Source organism: Cnephaeus nilssonii (genome assembly GCF_951640355.1).
Source record: "Cnephaeus nilssonii genome assembly, chromosome: 16".
In the NCBI taxonomy this organism is placed as follows: domain Eukaryota; kingdom Metazoa; phylum Chordata; class Mammalia; order Chiroptera; family Vespertilionidae; genus Cnephaeus; species Cnephaeus nilssonii.
Genome location: NC_137087.1, coordinates 19207514 through 19221003, shown reverse-complemented (window position 1 = coordinate 19221003; position 13490 = coordinate 19207514). Strand labels below are relative to the sequence as shown.

Genomic DNA, 13490 nt, shown 5'->3' with positions numbered 1-13490 from the left:
ACTACCACCATACTTTTTAATTTCCACTCATTCCACTTCTTTTCTATACTACTTACCCTTATTTGGGTTGAATTTGTATTTGTTCCTTTTTCTATTTCTTTGAAATTTACTCCCACTATTTTCAGACTTACTTTTGAAATTTTATTATGCACATTCAGCTTAACAAAGTTAAAATAATATCTTAACAACCCTTTCCCAAATAATAAAATATCTCTAAAATACTTCAGCTCCAGAATTCCCCTTAGTCCTGATTTGCATGCTATTAGCTGACATTTATGTTAGGTGAACAATGTTAATTCTATCTTCTTTTTAAAACTCTCCAATTATATAAACAATGTTTTCCATTTTATGTACTCAACATTCCTTTCTGCATCTCATACTATCCTTCTTGCACCCCAAACTTTGATTCATTTTCTTTTTCCTGAAATATATCCTTTAGAAGTTCCTTTACTGTAGATACCTCTGAGTTTTTGTTCATCTATAGAAGTCTTTATTTTACCTTTGTTTTTTAAAAAAATTTTTCCTGAATACACAATTCCAGGTTGACCATTATTTTCTCTAGAAAATATTCTGTTGTTGATCCTGAGAAGTCCACTGTTCTTATAATTGTCGATCTTATAATAGGTGATTTAGGATTTTTTCCTTTGTCTTTAGTGTTCTGCAATTCCATTATGATTTATCCTGATATAGATTTCTTTTTATTTATTCTACTTGTATTTAATCTTTTCTTTTCTTTTTTTCATATCTATTGCTACTGCCTCAATCCAAGTCCCTTTAATCTCTTCACATGGCCATCTCATCTCTCTATGCCTCATCTATACCTGGAATCTGCTAGGCTTTTTCTTACCTCAGGGCTTTTGCTCTGCATTTTCTTTTGCCTGAAACAAAAGGTGAGGAGAGCCTTCCCACCGCCTTTGCCTGTAAACTCCTTTAGATCCCAATTCAATATCAATTCCTTAGAGAGGCTTTTCTTGACCCTGCCCACCCCATCATAATATTTTCTCTCTTTAGTAGAGCACCATTTCTCCCTGCTTCGTCTTTATCACACTTTGCAGTTATATATTTGCTATTTGTTAACATCTGCTTTCTCCACTAATCTGTAAACTACATGGGGACAATGGCTGTGTCTGGCTTTATTCCATTCTATATTCAAAGCCTAGCACAGTGTTTGGCACAAAGCGGGCATTCAATAATTTTTTGTTAAAAAAACAAATGATCAGATGAAAACCCAACTTCCTTTACATGGCATGTAACAGTCCTTCTAGAGTTGCACTTGCAGATGGGGGAGTCTCGGCTTAGGTCCTCAGCCAAGCTAGGCAGAGAGGAGGCCCAGAGATACTGGGACATTCTGTTCTAGTTTCTGTACTGGCCCAGGGGACAGAGACAAGAACGGGGTTTGGTACAGGAGAGGAGGGTGGCCTGCAAAGTGGGGGCCAGAATAAAGAGTGAAGCAGTGTGGTTGAGCAGAGAAGAGGGAGGAAAGGAGAGGGAGAGGAGATGGGGAGGAGACAGGGAAGGGAGGGGGCTGGGAAGGGAGAGGGCGGGGAAGGGGAACGGGTGGGGGGGGGGAAAGGGGGGAAAAAAATAAGACTTGAAGGCCTAAATTAGGAAATATTCACTAGTTTATTTCATGAAACACTGTAATTCCATGTATATTTTTCTTATAGCTTCACGTTAACTGCATACGACCATCACAGATATTAGTCTTACAACAATAAAGTTTATACTAATACTGACAAAAATTAAGTAAATTCCATAACAGAGGATAAGGAAACAAATTAATAGCAGTCAGGCTGAGTGACTATGATGCCCTATAAAATTACAAGGTTAATCAAGGGAATTAAAACCATTACTTCAATCATTTAAAAAGTGAGTCAGCCCAAAAGAATTGAAAACAGTTCTATTCACAATAGCCAACAGGTAGAAACAACCCAAATGTCTATCAACTGATGAATAAACAAAAGTAATTCCACACAATGAAATTTTACTCAGCCATAAAAAGAAATGAACTATTGCCTGGCCAGCTTAGCTCATTGGTTGAGCACTGACCTACGAACCAGAAGGTCAACGTTAGATTCCCAGTGTGGGCACCTGCCTGGGTTGCAAGCTCAATCCCCAGTGGGGGGCATGCAGGAGGCAACAGATCAATGATTCTCTCTCATCATTGATGTTTACTATCTCTCTCTCCCTCTCCCTTCCTCTCTGGAATCAATTTTAAAAAAACACTTTATATTAAAAAAAGAAATGAAGTATTGATACATGCTACAACATGAATTAATCTTGAAGACATTATGCAGAATGAAAGAAGCCACGTCTCTAGACAGTTTCTGGTTCAGTGTGAGCTCTGTTCTAAGTTACCTTAATGAAAAGATCACACAAAAACAAACTAATTCAAGTTGGGTTCCTCTGCTCACTAAGTTTGGTTCCTCTGCTCACCAAAACCTGCAATGGCTCTGGATGCCTAGTATAGCCTCAGAAATAGCTTGGGTTGCAAGTGTGGTAATAAACAAAAATAAAAAATAGTACTTTTTAAAAAATATATTTTTATTGATTTCTGAGAGGCACAGGGAGAGAGAGAAACATCAATGATGAGAGAATCACTGACTGGCTGCCTCCTGCACATCTCCTACTGGGGATCAAGTCTGCAACCTCAGCATGTGCCATTGACCAAAATTGAACCCGGGACCCTTCAGTCCACAGGCCATGCACTATCCACTGAGCCAAACCCACTAGGGCATAAACTTTTTTTAAATCCTCACCCAAGGACATGCTTATTTATTTTAGAGAGAGGGAAAAGGAGAGAGAGAAACATCGATGTGAGAGAGAAATATTTATCGGTTGCCTTCCCAAACATGCCTTGACTAGGGATTGAACCCACCACCTTCCCGTGTACCGGACTACACTCCAACCAAGTGAGCCACACTGACCAAGGCTAAACATTTGCTGATGTATGTTTTGATGAGTTAGTATATACGCCAAGCACTATTCTAAAGCATTTTATATAGATTAATTCAATCATAATAATCTTATGAAATTTATATAGTTATCATCCCCATTTTGCCTGGGTATTCACTACATCTGCATTATTCCACTTTTATAACTAACAACCTAAAATGCCACCCTTCCTCCCTTCTATTATCCTGGAATACATGAAGGAAGCACTGAGTTCCATAAAAACTAGATTGCTACTGTCAATATCTACCATCAAACTAACTTCATAATTATCAGACTAAAGTACTTTTTCCTACAACAAATTCCTCTTTCAAGATATCAGCTTACTATTAAAAAGAAAAGAAGAAAAATTGACACACTCTTTGCAATCATAAGATCTTAAAGAAAAGGAATCAAAACTAGTTGAACTTCCAGGGATGCTTTTAGGCAGCTCCTGACTAAAACAAAGAAGTGTTCCAGAAACATACCTGTTGGAGCCATCTTTCATATGAACTTTGGCATAAAGAACATCCACCATGCCAGGATCATCGTTCATGTATTCTATCCCTTCCATCTCTACTTCTAGGGGTTTGCCCCCAGCAATGTCGCTGCAAAGGAAAAACCATTAGATTTTTATAATTATTTATTTATATTTTGAAACATGGTTAATATACATAGTCAAACTACAAAAATTATGTTGTTGGATTTTTTTACTAACCACATTATTTAACCATCCTTCTAATTTCAAAATGAATACATGTTTAATGCACACAGACTAGAAACATAGTATTTCCAAAGTCACACTAAAAAGCACTCTAAGAAAAAGGCAAGCAATGATAGTTCTGATTGACAAAGACAATTGATGTGTTGACCATCTCTGAGGTTTTACATCATTATTTCTACAAGTTGCACAGTATTTCATTCATATAACAATGATGGAGGTATAAAAGCTAATATCACATCTTTAAGTACAATTTGACAATATTTATAAAAAGTCTTCAATAAAAGAAACCCTTTGCCCAGACAACCCAATTTATAGGAACCAACCCTAATGAAATAATTATGAATTCAACTACATATGCAATGATAGCTGATAAAGAACAGTTCTTCACAGAAGAATTCCAACTGATAAACGCAGAAGTAATGACGGAATTAGAGTATCACCATTTTGCAACTCCAGATAAAACAATGGATTTCTGCAAGCTCACCAATGGATGCTAAAACTTAGACAAAAGGCTGGAGGAAATATAAAGAGACCCCTCTAAACAATGGATCAGGCTGATCACTCTCAAGTTGACTGATCAAGCTTATCACACATACAAAAAAGAAACGACCAAACATTATGTGCCTCCTGATATGATGCAATAGGGTTTTGACTGATGCATTGTTTGGAGTACCAAAAGAATGGTAACAGGCTAAATGTCCAATAACATAGGACTGATTAAATAAATTGAAACACTATGAGCAATAACTAAGCCATTCAAAACTAAGGAAGCTTTTCAGGTACTGATACGTAATGATTATCTTTTTAAGTTTAAAAAAAGGCCCTAGCTGGTTTGGCTCAGTGGATAGAGCATCAGCCTGTGGACTGAAGTTTCCTGGGTTTGATTCCAGTCAAGGGCACATGCCCGAGTGGGTAGGCTCGATCCCCAGTAGCGGGTGTGCAGGAGGCAGCCGATCAATGATTCTATCTCATCATTGATGCTTCTCTCTCTCCCCTCGCCCTTCCTCTCTGAAATCAATAAAAATATATTTTTTAAAAGTACACAGCAAATGTTTGAATTCCTTTCTCTTATTTCTTGTGTACCTCCTGGAGACTTTTGGTGTGTGGTTACCTGGACCCTTGACTTATGACAAATTACCAGCCTCTCCATAAATTGGGGGTTGAAAATCCAGAAGAAAAGAAGACACACACACACACACACACACACACACACACACACAGACCACCCGGAAGCTGAACCCCTACCTCACACCACACACGATCACTGCTAGAAGTATTAAAGGACAGTTTACAACCGGGAAAGCAGAGACAGTGGTGGACAGGGCTTCTATAAAGTTTTATGTCAATTTGAAAATAAACCACCTTGTCAAAAAAAAAAAAAAAGTACACAGCAATGTATATACTACTATTTATGAAAAAAATGGGGATAAGAAAAAAAATATATATATATATATACACACACACACATATATATTTGCTTGTACATACATAAAATCTCTGGAAAGAAACAAAGACACTGCTAACATCTGTTGCCTTTAGAGAGGATAGCAGGGTGCTTGGTGGGATAGCAGTGGGAAGAAAACTCTTCAATGCATATCCTTTGTACCTTTAAATTTTTGAACCATGTAAATGTATTCTCTATTAAAAAGTTAAAATTTTTTAAAATATGCAAAAGAAGCCAAACACAAAAAGTTTATATACCAAATGACTCAATATATATGACATTAATGGACAAGCCAGATTAACCTATGGTAATAGAAATCAGAACGGTAGTTACTCCTCAAATAAGTGAATTTACTGGAAACGGGTAAAGCACGAAGGAACTTCATGAGATGATGGCAATGTTCTACATCTTGATTTGGGTGTGGTTACATTTGTCTTAACTCACTAAACTAACATGTATTACTTTCATGCTAAGTGAAGCCCACCACCGTGCTTTTTCCCCAGACCCTTAAATAGGCTTATACTTCAACCAGAGAAGGCCTTGCTGGGCCAGGCTAAAACCCAACTAAAAATCAGCTCACCACACACAGCCTTCTCCAAGCCCAGAAGGGCAGGGGCTACATTTATCTTGTCCACTCCTATATCCCCAACACCTGGCACAGTGCCTTACTTAAATAGGTACTCCATAAATCTCTGGTAAACACTGACTTGATGTTCTACTATAAAGGGAGAAGCTGTTCTGGACAATTTTGAGAAGAATGTAGACACATGTGATATTGTTATTGAATAAAATGTGGTACTGGCTCAAAGACAAAAGGCTGCTAGGATGCACCAAAAGACAATTCCAAAAGGCAAAACAAGAAAGTTCTCTTGATATTGAATTAAAGCCATAAAATACTATTTGTAGTCTAGGAATCCCAATGGTAAAGATTCATTTAAAACTTCAAAGCCATATTATTGCATAAGACCAGAATTTATCTCAATAAAAAACTAAATAATTGAACTATTCTAGACAGATATTTGAAAGAGAAAAATTACAGCCTTGATCATAAGTATCCTATAAGTACCTCTAATAAGTGGGATATTCCAAAAACACAAGCCAATCTCTGAACTATTATCTGAGGCCTGTAGCTTCAATCAACAATCCAGTGTATCTCCATTCCAAGTAATAGTCAAAGAATTCAAATGAAAGACTGCTATTTAATCCTATCAAAGTACATAAAACTTCTTCTTAAAACAATTTAATACTAACCATACATTCCTCTACATTTTTTTCACCTTTAACCCTGCACAGTCAGATCACCAGAAAGCACCATATCATTAGTTTAGTTTCCCACTAAAATGTTCTCACTGGGTTAATATTTAATTAGAGGCCCGCTGCACGAAATTCGTGCACTGGGGTTGAGGGTGTGTGTGTCCCTCAGCCCGGCTGGCACCCTCTCGCAGTCCAGGAGCCCTCTTGCAGTCTGGGACCCCTCGTTCCTTAACACCTGCCTGCAGCGGAGGCGGGAGAGGTTCCTGCCACCGCAGCTGCGCTTGCCAGCAGTGAGCCTGGCTTCTGGGAGCCCACTGACCACCAGGGGGAAGTTCCTGCATTGAGCGTCTGCCCTTTGGTGATCAGTGCGTGTCATAGCGACCAGTCGTTCTGCCGGTCATTCCGCCATTCCGTCGACTTACATATTAGGGTTTTATTATATAGGACTAGAGGCCCGGTGCACAAAATTCATGCACAGTTAGGGTCCCTAGGCCTGACCAGCAATTAGGGGCCTTCCTTCCAGCTGCCGGCTGCCAGCCGGGGTCTTCCTTCGTTCCACGCCACCCCCAGGTGGTCAGCACACATCATAGCAAGCGATTGAACTCCCAGTCTCACAGTCGAACTCCCAAGGGGACACTTTGCATATTAGCCTTTTATATAAGATTATATCCTCAACTTCTAAAGGTCAATAGAAGAAAAAGAAATGTGAACAATGTTCTTGTATCTTCTGGAAAACTGTAAAAAATACTGCTTATCATCATTCTGGGTTATTTATGTTAAGATTTATGCAACCAGTTTTTCTCTTGACTTTAGAACCAAAAAAAGATTCTCTCCTAAAAAGCTGTTATGCTCCTTTTTATCAGATAAGAACTATAGCTCAGCCCTAGCTGGTTTGGCTCAGTGGATAGAGCATATGCCTGCAGGCCGAAGTTCCCGGATTTGATTGCAGTCAAGGACATATGCAGTTGGTTGAAGGCTCCTCCCAGGCCTGGGCCCAGGACAGGGCATGTGCAGAGGGCAACTGATCGATGTGTTTCTCTCACATCGATATTTCTCTATGTCTTTCCTCCTCTCTTCCACTCTCTATAAAAATCAATTAAAAAATATCCTCGTGTGAGGATTAAAAAAAAAAAAAAGAACTATAATAACTGCTGTGTTTCTTTCTGGAATTTAGTTCAAGTATACTGGTGCTCGAAAACAGCATTAAATTTTAATGCTCAAGTACAGCTATCTTACCTTGGTTTTCAGGTAGAATTTTCTCCCCATTCCACCTCTATGGTTTCTGAGCTCTCTGACTTTAACATTTCTTTTGTATATATGTCCTCCCTATAAAGGATCTCAAATCCTTGGAATGAGAAGAGATGCCAAGAACAAAACAAAACAAAAAATGAAGCAGGATCTACAGCCTGCCCTATGAGTAGAAACTGAAACTCAACCTATCCCTAAGATTTATCAAGAGGGAGATTAAAGAACAGGATGGTTTGCCTGATAAATGCTCTTCGTCTTGGTGACCAAACTATTCCACCTGGAACACCAGTGAGCACATTTTTCAATTCAGTGACATCTGAGGCAATAATTAGGAACTAACATTTGCCCATGGGTATTTTTCCTCCTCTTCTCTCCTCACTCTTGTCCCTTTTTAACTTATTTGGTTTAACCTCAGGCCTACTGGGAACACTTAGGAACAAGTAGAGTGACGCTGGAGCTCCAGAGTGCTGCCTATTTGTCGGACTATATCCTCAGAGCCACTGCACTGTTTGCGCTCTATATCTCACAAAGAAGAGTCACAAGGGACACAAGCAGAGCTTCAGTGTTTCCTGCACTCTGTAAATAATTCACTGTGAACAATTCTAAATAGCTACACGAGTCTTTAGCCTAAGAATTGAAATCAAAGTTGTTTCTCATCAGGTAGCATCCTTGAACTCAAAACTACCACCAAATTTAAAACAAATATTCAACCATCCATTTCTTTAAAATACCTACATAGTACCACAGTTTTAATTAAATTCCAATATAACCATATATATTTAATACTTTAATTTTAAAAGCCAGCAAATTAAACTATAGCAAATTATACACTGATCTATTCATTTTCAATGTTTTTATTTTTTATATTTTAATTTGAGATCTTTACATCATAAAAGGCTCAGGTTAGAAATGTCATTGTTTACTGAAATATAAAGGCTAACATCAAAGAGCAAAAATAAAGAAAAAAAAGGTTAGATGATACATTTACTTATTAGACCTGTAATATAAGCTTTTTTTTTTTAAAGAGATATTTCTTCTTTTTAGGAGAACAAAGCACTTCTAACCAATCCAAACAACCAATTCTGAGTCTCATCCTCCTCCTCAGAAATAAATTAATTTTGCATTGTATACTTTCTAAACAAGGGTGTGTGGCAGAGGGAACCATGGGAGAAAAGGGTCGGAGAGGCTTGTTTTACTTGCTGATTTCAAATCTTTCCAGTTTCTTGAAAAGAGCATGTTCAAAATTTTTTGCCTGCATTGCAGATTTTTGGCAGGGTAACTTTGTCCTATTTCAAAAGCTTTGCTGAATTTGAAAAACCACAATTACTGTTTTCATCCTGTCATGTCAAAAATTCATAGGAACTATTAAGGCTGATCTTCATTGCCTATGCACATCAACCCCAACATGCTTAAAGGGCTTAGATTTGGCCTTTAGTCACAAAAGGCACCGAGAGACATAAAAAGAGGAACTCAGCTAAATCCTCACATAGCTCAGGATAAAACCTCGGTGATTAAAAACCTGTGACCCGATTTTTTTTTTTTTTTTCATTTAAGAAGAAAGTTTATTTAATGAATGTTTGGTGTCTTATGGAAACTGAATCTGAATCTAAATCTTATATGGCACTGAATCTGAGACAATCAGATTCAGTGCCATATAATCAGGAACAACAGGCAAAAAGTAAAAAATTGGTTCAGTGAGGAAAACACAGCTGCTGCAATATCTTAATCTGCTCAGTCTGTCATCAAAATACCAGATACTTGGTGGCTGAAACAACAGACATTTATTCTCACAGATCTGGAGGCTGGGAAGTCAAGATAAAGGTTCTGCCGATTTGGTGAGAATTCTCTGGATTGCAGATGGCTGCATTCTCACACATGGTGAAGTGATTTTTCATAAGGTTAAAAAAATACTTCTCTAAACAAATATTTTATCCACCTTAAAAAATTTTTTATCAGGATTCTTCCAATGGCAGCCAAGAAAATGCAGCTGCTTTCAGTTTTGTTTAGCAAAAAGTACCCTGGGTATAAGTTAAGGTATCAGAACTCATTCTTAAACCAGGTAAAATTGCTCTGCTTTGTAAGGTAAAGCATAAAGTTTTCTTTTTTGCAAGGAAAATTATAAATACCTAACTACAAATTATTCTGAGTTTCAGGTAAGATTGAGAAAAGACAGTTATGTTCCTTACTGAGTAAACAAGACAAAAGTATTATTTGCTGTTTTGAGATTCAGAAAGAATAAACAGACTGTATGATTTTGCTCAAAAAAATATTTTGTCTTCAAAACAATGGAAAAGGAGAAGAGGCCCACAAATTAAGTCATTATATTAAATAGTTTTATATACAACATAACTAGGGAAAATTTTTATCTGGTTCACCCAATGAACCAGATAACCCATTTCTACAAGGCAATGATACAATAGTATGGGACCTGAATATTGTAATAAATTTTTAAAAACTATTCAAGTGAGCCAGTTTTCTTTCTTTTTTTTTTAATCCTCACCCAAGGGGGCGGGGGGGGGGGGGGGAGAGAGAGAGACAGAGAGAGAGAGACAGAGAGACAGAGAGAGACAGACACACACAGAGAGAGAGAGAGAGAGAGAGAGAGAGAGAGAGAGAGAGAGAGAGAAACATGGATCAGTTGACTTCCTCAATGCTCAACCAACTGAGCCACTCTGGCCGGGCTCAAGTGAGTCAGTTTTCAAATTTCCCTTATTCTTCATTAATCCTAAGTAAAAGGAGTAAAGTGAAAGGTGGGAAGAGATGCTTCTTTGAAATAAAGCCAGTATGGGTTTTACTGGGCTAAAATCAAGGTGTGGCAGGGTTGTGTTCCTTGGGTTGATTTATGTGTAAATTAAAATTTCACAGTAAAAAGAATAACAACTCTGCAATGTTTTCTCTGAACCAAAACATTTGCTTGGATGGTCTTTTGGTATCCTCACACTGATTTTACACAAAATTACCTGTATTAAAAAAGAAAATTAAAGTCTGCATTTCTGAAATACAACGAAGACTTTCCTAGAGAATCAAGTTATAGTGTTGAATTACCATGGTAAGCAGAATAATGGCTCTCCAAAGATGCCCACATCCTACTATCTGGAATCTGTAAATTCGCTATCTTATATGGCAGAGACTTTGGCAAATGTGCTTTAGGTTACGGAGTTTAAGATGGAGAGATTATCCTGGATTATCTGGATGGACTCAAATCATGAGAGTCCTTAGAAGCAGAAACCTTTCCCTGCTGTGGCCAGAGAGAGAGGTGTGACAACAGAAGAAGGGTCAGAGAGATAAACGCTGCTAGTGTTGAATACGGAAGAAGGGGACCACTAGCCAAGGAATGTGTGTGGCCGCTAGAAGCTGGACTTGAAAGGCATGGAAACAGATTCTTCGCTAGAGCCTCAGAAAGGAACACAACCCTGCCACACCTTGATTTTAGCCCAGTAAAACCCATATCAGACTTCTCCCCACAGAACTATTGTATATAGTACATTTATATTGTTTTAAACCACCAACCTTATAGTAATACAGAAAACTAATATAGTAGTCTATACTCTTTGATGGATAATGAAGAGAATTTCCTTTTGGAGAAAATAATGGCATGTCCTATTAAAAAAAAATTGCCTACTAGACTAGTATATTTTAAGGTAAAGGTTTTCCATAAAAATTTGTAAATATATGCTTTAAGTACATTTTAAACCTTTCAGACAATGGTTCAGTGTTAAGTGTTACAAATGGGTGAATCAACAAACCTCATTCCCATGTCCCCCTGCTCTCTAGTCCAAAAACAAGTCTTTGATACCCCGAAAAAGCCAGTACAGGTGACCACCCTTCCCCACACCTGTGGATTACTCACTCAATGAATTCCTCTTTACACTGCTTTAGCATCTCACATGTCTGCTGGATCTCTTGCTCACTTAAAAGTACCAACATCCCAATAGTTAGGTGAAGTTTTTTGGGATTCTGGAAAATGGTGCTATCAACTCCATGATCCTGTTATAAAAGGGAGAAAAACAAGAAACTCAGCCCATACAAAAGCAAGTGGTAGGAATAAACTTTAGAGTCCAGACATAAACCCACACATTTATATATAATTAACTAATTTTTAACCAAGATGCCAAGACAATTTAATGGAGAAAGGAGAGTCTCTTCAACAAATGATGCTGGGACAATTGAATATCCATATGCAAGAGAATGAAGTTAAACCCTTACCTCACACTATATACAGAAATTATATCAAAACTAGAGGCCCGGTGCACAGACTCGTTGGGGGCCAATTGGGGCCCATATCAGAGGTCCCGTGGCCTGGCCTGCGCCCTCTCGCAATCCAGGACCCCTCAGGGGATGTCGGAGGCCTGGGGCACGAATTCGGCCCAATCCTCACAGGCCAGGCCAAGGAACCCCACCGGTGCACAAGCCCGTGCACCACCAGGCCTCTAGTATGCATATAAGATCTTTGGTTAATCTCTTCCCGCCCTCCCCTGTCCCCCTTCCCTCTGAGATTCATCAGTCTGTTCCATGTTTCCATGCCTGTGCATTGAGCATCTGCCCCCTAATGGTCAGTGCGCATCATAGCTACTGGTCGAACGGTCGCTTAGGCTTTTATATATATATATAGAGGTCCGGTGCACGAAATTCGTGCACTGAGGGAGGGGGTTCCCTCAGCCCATCCTGAACCCACTCCAATTGGGGACCCCTCGGGGGATGTCCGACCACTGGTTTAAAACAATATAAATGTACTATATACAGTAGTTCTGTAGGGAGAAGTCTGATATGGGTTTTACTGGGCTAAACCAGTGGTCGAACACCCCTCTCACAATCTGGGACCGCTGGCTCCTAACCACTCACCTGCCTGCCTACCTGATTGCCCCTAACCCCTCTGCCTACCTGCCTGATTGCCCCTAACCTCTCTGCCTGCCTTCCTGATCGCCCCTAACTGCCTCTGCCTGCCTGCCTGATCGCCCCTAACCTCTCTGCCTGCCTGCCTGATTGCCCCTAACCCCTCTGCCTGCCTGCCTAATTGCCCCTAACCTCTCTGCCTGCCTGCCTGATCACCCCTAACTGCCTCTGCCTGCATACCTGATTGCCCCTAACTGCCCTCCCTTGCTGGCCTGATCTCGCCCCCAACGGCCCTCCCCTGCTGGCCTGATCTCGTCCCCAACTGCTCTCCCCTGCCGGCCTGATAGCCCCTAACTACCTCTGCCTGCCTGATCGCCCCTAACTGCCCTCCCCTGCTAGTATGATCTTGCCCCCAATTGCCCTCCCCTGCCGGCCTGATCTCACCCCTAACTGCTCTCCCCTGCTGGCCTGATGCCCCTAACTGCCCTCCCCTGCTGGCCTGATCTCACCCACAACTGCCCTCCTCTGCTGGCCAATTTGGTTCTGATTGGTCAGTTTCTATGCCAGTCAGCGTCAAAAACTCCACCTTCTAGGCAGCCATTGGCTCTTTACATTCACCCAAATTTGGTTCTGATTTGTCAGTTTCTATGCCAGTCAGCGTCAAAAGCTCTGCCTTCTAGGCAGCCATTGGCTCCTTACATTCACCCAGATTTGGTTCTGATTGGTCAGTTTCTATGCCAGTCAGCGTCTCTGGGCCTATCAACGGGGCCTGATCAGAAAGGCGGGGCTGATCAGCAGCCCTGGTGGAGGCCTGGAGAGAGATGGAGGCACAGCTGTTGGCCAGGCTGAGAGAAAGAGAGGCAAGTTCTGATCGACGGCTGCCACAGAGGCTATGATCAGACCCTGCCTCTCTCTCTGCAGGCCTCTCTCCGGGCCTGATCCGCAGCCCCCTAGGCAGTCACTGCTGGGTCAGGGCGCCAGCAGCGGCCCCAGTCAGTGCTAGGTCACCACGGCAACCCAGTACTGACTTCCGGTCTGGTCGAGCCTTCGGTCATA

General features: G+C 40.2%; 1 protein-coding gene across 5 annotated transcripts in view; it reads right to left on the bottom strand.

Annotated features, from left to right (window-relative positions):
• The window catches only part of ASCC1 (activating signal cointegrator 1 complex subunit 1), a 107177-nt gene that overhangs the window by 51846 nt on the left and 41841 nt on the right, over window positions 1–13490 (bottom strand). For all 5 annotated transcript variants that reach the window (XM_079793298.1, XM_079793301.1, XM_079793302.1 and 2 more), the window contains exons 6-7: window positions 11452–11588; window positions 3420–3539 (exon numbers count right to left, since the gene is read on the bottom strand). In XM_079793298.1, coding sequence (XP_079649424.1) covers window positions 3420–3539; window positions 11452–11588 — 257 coding nt within the window. The remainder of the gene's footprint in view (window positions 1–3419; window positions 3540–11451; window positions 11589–13490) is intronic.